Below are 7509 nucleotides of genomic sequence, written 5' to 3'. Positions count from 1 at the left end.
ATGTAAAATTGCTAATGCTGATCTGGTAGCGTGTGGGGCGGTATAGCTCGGTCGGTAGAGTGGCCGTGCCAGCAACTTGAGGGTTCCAGGTTCGATCCCCCGCTTCTGCCATCCTAGTCACTGCCGTTGTGTCCTTGGGCAAGACACTTTACCCACCTGCTCCCAGTGCCACACACACTGGTTTGAATGTAACTTAGTTATTGGCTTTCACTATGTAAAGGCGCTTTGAGTCACTAGAGAAAAGCGCTATATAAATATAATTCCCTTCACTAGATGTAAATCCAATGTCAATTAGCATCAATCTTGCACATTTTGAAAAGTGGGGCCTTACTTTTGAAACATCGTGGCTTTGTTGGCATAGAAAACAACACCATTACGAATAGTCCACTACGAATGTGCCTGTTTACCCGCCAAGTGTTTGAGCCGGCCGGACGTCATGTCACATGCAACAGAGTTAATGAAATATGGCACTGTTTGATTTTACTGTACTTATGAAAGTACCACATTTGGTACTAATGTTGAGTGCATATTTCATGAGCAAGTTTACTATGGCGCCCTCTAGTGTTCATAGGCTGCTAGTCCGAATAAATCCAATACAGTTCATAGTGGAGATGGTTAGAACTGGTGCAACTTTGTTCATATGCATAATATATGTGAATACATTCATGAACAATAAACTTTACTTCTCGCTAATGTCAGTGGTCCAGAAAATGGAGGACGTCACAGAGGGGATGCAGAATTACGGCGGCAAAATCAGCGCAGTGGAGACCGACTTGAAGAAACTTGGTGAGTTGTACTCTAAAATTTAGGAAAAAAAACCTTTTCATGATGCTGGTCAGCCTCCATTTACTTTAACATAATAGTGTGAGAGTCCAGTCCATAGTGGATCTAACATAATAGTGAGAGTCCAGTCCATAGTGGATCTAACAAAATAGTGAGAGTCCAGTCCATAGTTGATCTAACATAATAGTGATAGAGTCCAGTCCATAGTGGGTCTAACGTAATAGTGAGAGTCCAGTCCATAGTGGATCTAACATAATAGTGTGAGAGTCCAGTCCATAGTGGATCTAACATAATAGTGTGAGAGTCCAGTCCATAGTGGATCTAACATAATAGTGAGAGTCCAGTCCATAGTGGATCTAACATAATAGTGATAGAGTCCAGTCCATAGTGGATCTAACATAATAGTGAGAGTCCAGTCCATAGTGGATCTAACATAATAGTGAGAGTCCAGTCCATAGTGGATCTAACATAATAGTGTGAGAGTCCAGTCCATAGTGGATCTAACATAATAGTGTGAGAGTCCAGTCCATAGTGGACCTAGCGTAATAGTGAGAGGCCAGTCCATAGTGGATCTAACATAATAGTGTGAGTGTCCAGTCCATAGTGGATCTAACATAGTAGTGTGAGAGTCCAGTCCATAGTGGATCTAACATAATAGTGAGAGTCCAGTCCATAGTGGATCTAACATAATAGTAAGAGTCCAGTCCATAGTGGATCTAACATAATAGTAAGAGTCCAGTCCATAGTGGGTCTAACATATTAGTGTGAGAGTCCAGTCTATAGTGGATCTAACATAATAGTGTGAGAGTCCAGTCCATACTGGATCGAACATAATAGTGTGAGAGTCCAGTCCATAGTGGATCTAACATAATAGTGTGAGAGTCCAGTCCATAGTGGATCTAACATAATAGTGTGAGAGTCCAGTCCATAGTGGATCTAACATAATAGTGTGAGAGTCCAGTCCATAGTGGATCTAACATAATAGTGTGAGAGTCCAGTCCATAGTGGATCTAACATAATAGTGATAGAGTCCAGTCCATAGTGGATCTAACATAATAGTGAGAGTCCAGTCCATAGTGGATCTAACATAATAGTGTGAGAGTCCAGTCCATAGTGGATCTAACATAATAGTGTGAGAGTCCAGTCCATAGTGGATCTAACATAATAGTGAGAGTCCAGTCCATAGTGGATCTAACATAATAGTGAGAGAGTCCAGTCCATAGTGGATCTAACATAATAGTGAGAGTCCAGTCCATATTCGATCTAACATAATAGTGAGAGTCCAGTCCATAGTGGATCTAACATAATAGTGATAGAGTCCAGTCCATAGTGGATCTAACATAATAGTGAGAGAGTCCAGTCCATAGTGGATCTAACATAATAGTGAGAGTCCAGTCCATATTCGATCTAACATAATAGTGAGAGTCCAGTCCATAGTGGATCTAACATAATAGTGATAGAGTCCAGTCCATAGTGGATCTAACGTAATAGTGAGAGTCCAGTCCATAGTGGATCTAACATAATAGTGTGAGAGTCCAGTCCATAGTGGATCTAACATAATAGTAAGAGTCCAGTCCATAGTGGATCTAACATAATAGTAAGAGTCCAGTCCATAGTGGGTCTAACATATTAGTGTGAGAGTCCAGTCTATAGTGGATCTAACATAATAGTGTGAGAGTCCAGTCCATAGTGGATCTAACATAATAGTGTGAGAGTCCAGTCCATAGTGGATCTAACATAATAGTGTGAGAGTCCAGTCCATAGTGGATCTAACATAGTAGTGTGAGAGTCCAGTCCATAGTGGATCTAACATAGTAGTGTGAGAGTCCAGTCCATAGTGGATCTAACATAATAGTGAGAGTCCAGTCCAGCAGGAGACCATCCTGAGCGGAGACAGGTCAGCAGCGCAGAGATGTCCCCAACCGATGCCTGTGCATCGGTTGGGGACATTGTATTACTTTAAATTACTTTAACGTTAAAAAAAAAACACTCGTTTTAAGGTTTTGGGAGTTTTGTTTTATTTTGTAGTAGTAGCAACTTCTTCCTGGTCAACTTCCTTTGTTGTCACTTTATCGAAGTGCGCATGCAAGTGATGTCGAGGCCACATTGGGGCCACACTGGGGCCACACTGGAGCCTGTGTGCATTTACACTGGAGTCTGTTAAAAATCACATGTTACTCGTCGTGTAAACCGATCGAAAAAAGTCAGATTAAAAAAAAAAAAATCAGATTTGGGCCACTTTGGCCTGCAGTGTAAAGATAGTCAGTGATTCCTTCCTTCTTTCCACGCTGGTCTGTTGTCTTTTTGGAACTCATATGGCGAAAAAACCACAGAAAAAAAGCCCTTACGCTTTATTATTAGGGACCGAGTCCCTTTGGGACAGAGAACCCTATTGTATTTCTAGCGTTTTATTATTATACCGCCGCCTCTTTGAGCTGTAATTTGACCCCCCTTAACATGCTTCAAAACTCACCAAATTGGACACACACATCAGGACTGGCGAAAATTGCGATCTAATCAAAAAAACCAAACCCCAAAACTCAAAATTGCGCTCCAGCGCTCCCTAGGAAGAAAACACAGACAAAACTGCCTTTAACTCCCAGTAGGAATGTCATAGAGACATGAAACAAAAACCTCTATGTATGTCTCTTAGACCTATATTTCATACACTGACAACCCCCAGCAAAAATCAACAGGAAGTTTGCAATTCCCCCTTCAAAACAAAAGTTGTGTAAAAACAGTCACCTTTTTTCAAACATTATCTCCTCTGAGCACGTTTGTCGTGTCGGCTTCAAATTAGCACATGAGAGAGATTGAACCTTTCTGATTAAAAGTTGATGAAAGAGTTTTAATTACGGCTCCGCTTTGGATTTTATGGGCCCTCAAAGTCGGTCCCGTCCATCGCTGCTTGCAGCTTTAATTATTATTATTAGGGCCCGCATGGCCCATTGTATAAGGACTCCCAAAGGGAGTCCTTATGCAATGAGACATAAGGACCTATTGAATTTGTAAGGTTTTATTCTTTATTCTTTATTCTTCCGCCGCCACATTAAACTGTAATTTGACCCACTTAACATGCTTCAAAACTCACAATATTTGACCCACACATCAGGACCTGCGAAAATTGCCTTTTTTTAAAAAAAACGAACCACAAAACTCAAAATTGCGCTCTAGCGCCTCCTAGGGAAAAAAAACTAGACTCCCTGTAACTCTCACTAGGAAGGTCGGAGAGACATGAAGCAAAAACCTCTATGTAGGTCTGACTTAGACCTACATTTCATAATAGTACATTGTCGGGCTAAAATCAACAGGAAGTTGGCAATTCCCCCTTCAAGACAAAAAAGTACTAAAAACAGTAACTTTTGCCTCTTTGAGCTGTAATTTGACCCCCTTAACACGCTTCAAAACTCACCAAACTGAACGCACACATCAGGACTGGCAAAAATTGCGATCTTATAAAAAAACCTAACCCCAAATCTCATAATTGCGCTCTAGTGCAATTTTTGAATAAAAGGCAGAAAAAACTGCTCCTCGGAAGAAAAAAATGACAAAACTGCCTGTAACTCCCACTGGGAAGGTCGGAGAGACATGAAACAACAACCTCTATGTAGGTCTAACTTAGACCTACATTTCATAAATTGACAACCCCAAGCAAAAATCAACAGGAAGTTTGCTATTCCCCCTTCAAAACAACATTTTTGTAAAAACCGGTCACCTTTCTTCAAACATTATCTCCTCTGAGCGCGTTTGTTGTTTCGGCTTCAAACTAGGAGAGAGATTGAACCCTTCTGATTAAAAGTTGGCGAAAGAGTTTTGATACCTGCTCCGGTTTTGATTTTATGACCCTTCAAAGAACCTCTGCGCTGATGCTGCTGTTTTTTCAAGATGGCTGCTTAAAAGCAGGCAGCACCAGCGTGCCCACACAATGCAGACAAGGTAGGTACACTAGACAAAAGTCTTGGGACAATTCGGACTAAAAGTAGACAAAAGTATTGGGACACTTATGACTACCACTGGACAAAAGTATTGGGACACATAGCACGAAAACTTGACAAAAGTATTGGGACACTTATGACTACCACTGGACAAAAGTATTGGGACACTTAGGACGAAAACTGGACAAAAGTATTGGGACACTTACACTGGACAAAAGTATTGGGACACTTAGGACTACAACTTGACAAAAGTATCGGGACACTTAGTACTAATACTGGACAAAAGTTTTGGGACACTTAGGACTATAACTGGACAAAAGTATTGGGACACTTGGAACGTAAACTGGACAAAAATATTGGGACACTTGGGACTAACACTTGACAAAAGTATTGGGACACTTATGACGAAAACTGGGCAAAAGTATTGGGACACGTACTACTAAAACTGGACAAAAGTATTGGGACACTTAGGACTAGCACCTGCCAAATACGCCGGCCCGACCAACGCTGCTTGCAGCTTTAATTTCTCTTTGTTTTTCTTCTGCTTCTTCATCTTCTTCTGGTGTTTAAACAAAAAAAGCAAAGCCGCTCAGTCTGATTTGATGTTATTTTTGTGTGTCACCCCCGAAGATTATCAGACGGGGGAGAAGTCTGTGAACGCCAGCAGCGAAATCAAGACGTTTAAGTCGGACCTGGAGACGCTGCACGGCCGGCTGAACGACATTGCCGTCAGGACCAGCAAGAACCGGGACATCCTAAGCGAACTGCAGGTGGCTGGAGACGACACGCAGGGCGTCCACTTTTCCCTGCAGGGTTTACTGACTGGCAACGCCGCCTCACTCCGCGGGGTCAACCAGACCTTGGCCTCCTACGTCAGCATGCTTGGAGACCTCCAGACGGACACGGCGAGGCTCCAGTCTGAGATCCAGGGCCAGGTGAAGGAGCAGAGCCAGGCCCTGGTGGGTATCAGTGCTCTCAACATCAGCCAGGTCCAGCAGCGCAATCTGCTCAGCTCGCTGCAGAAGACGGTCGAAGACACGGGGCAGGCGGTGCAAAAACTCCAGATGGGCTATCAGACTTTGCAGCAAACCGCCAGACAAACTCGCACTGACATTGACTGGCTGTCAGAGAAAGTCCAGAACCTCCAGGTCTTGGCGGCAAACAACTCCGCATCGGCACGGTCCAACGACGAAGCCCTGGAAGATTTAGGGTCGCAGCTGAGCACGCTGGCGAACCAAATCCAGAACGCCTCCATTCTCACTGAGGGCCACGATCAGAGTCTACGAGAACTCATGGACCACCAGCGGGACCACGACAATGCCACCTCGTCCAAGTTTGACGTGATGGAAACCCGCCTGGACAAGCACGAAAGCCGCATGGACCGCGTGACCGGCAATGTCAGCTTCGCCACACAGCTTCTCGGCACCATCAGCTCGGACCTCAATAGTCTAAGGTCATGCGCTGAGACGGTCATGCGCCACTCGGACCTCCTGGTGGATCTGAGCAACAGCGTAAGGGAGGCTAATATTGAGAGCAGAGACCTGCGGTCCGAGCAGGATAAGCTGGTGGCCAGGCTGGACAGCGAGGTCAACGACCTCGCTGCGGTGATGGAGGAGATGAAGCTGGTCGACAGCAAACACTCGCAACTCATCACCAACTTCACCATCCTCAAAGGTAACGTCATGCACTTTTTGGCGTAAGGTAACTTCCTCTGAAGCGCTAAGTGTGGTTATTTTTCTGACAAATACACCACATGATGGCGCTTGTTGGTAAACCTCATGAATTGAGTTGACTTGAAGTTTCTCACACATCTCTGCAAAAACACCCACTGCAACTGTCGGGAGAAAAAACAAGCAAATACAGGTAAAAGCCAGTAAATTAGAATATTTTGAAAAACTTGATTTATTTCAGTAATTGCATTCAAAAGGTGTAACTTGTACATTATATTTATTCATTGCACACAGACTGATGCATTCAAATATTTATTTCATTTAATTTTGATGATTTGAAGTGGCAACAAATGAAAATCCAAACTTCCGTGTGTCACAAAATTAGAATATTACTTAAGGCTAATACAAAAAAAGGGATTTTTAGAAATGTTGGCCAACTGAAAAGTATGAAAATGAAAAATATGAGCATGTACAATACTCAATACTTGGTTGGAGCTCCTTTTGCCTCAATTACTGCGTTAATGCGGCGTGGCATGGAGTCGATGAGTTTCTGGCACTGCTCAGGTGTTATGAGAGCCCAGGTTGCTCTGATAGTGGCCTTCAACTCTTCTGTGTTTTTGGGTCTGGCATTCTGCATCTTCCTTTTCACAATACCCCACAGATTTTCTATGGGGCTAAGGTCAGGGGAGTTGGCGGGCCAATTTAGAACAGAAATACCATGATCCGTAAACCAGGCACGGGTAGATTTTGCGCTGTGTGCAGGCGCCAAGTCCTGTTGGAACTTGAAATCTCCATCTCCATAGAGCAGGTCAGCAGCAGGAAGCATGAAGTGCTCTAAAACTTGCTGGTAGACGGCTGCGTTGACCCTGGATCTCAGGAAACAGAGTGGACCGACACCAGCAGATGACATGGCACCCCAAACCATCACCCAACCATGCAAATTTTGCATTTCCTTTGGAAATCGAGGTCCCAGAGTCTGGAGGAAGACAGGAGAAGCACATGATCCACGTTGCCTGAAGTCTAGTGTAAAGTTTCCACCATCAGTGATGGTTTGGGGTGCCATGTCATCTGCTGGTGTCGGTCCACTCTGTTTCCTGAGATCCAGGGTCAACGCAGCCGTC

At 43.8% G+C, this 7509-nt stretch overlaps 1 protein-coding gene across 1 annotated transcript in view; it reads left to right on the top strand.

Moving 5' to 3' along the window:
* LOC133618953 (collectin-12-like) overlaps positions 1-7509 on the top strand; it is a 78730-nt gene that overhangs the window by 123 nt on the left and 71098 nt on the right. Inside the window, exons 1-2 of the mRNA XM_061979814.2 lie at positions 1-786; positions 5349-6392. The exon at positions 1-786 is cut by the window's left edge and continues 123 nt beyond it. Coding sequence (XP_061835798.1) covers positions 465-786; positions 5349-6392 — 1366 coding nt within the window. The 5' untranslated portion in view covers positions 1-464. The remainder of the gene's footprint in view (positions 787-5348; positions 6393-7509) is intronic.

This window comes from Nerophis lumbriciformis, linkage group LG19 (assembly GCF_033978685.3).
Source record: "Nerophis lumbriciformis linkage group LG19, RoL_Nlum_v2.1, whole genome shotgun sequence".
Taxonomy (NCBI): domain Eukaryota; kingdom Metazoa; phylum Chordata; class Actinopteri; order Syngnathiformes; family Syngnathidae; genus Nerophis; species Nerophis lumbriciformis.
The sequence above is the reverse complement of the archived record's forward strand: the minus strand, read 5'-3'. Positions and strand labels throughout refer to the sequence as shown.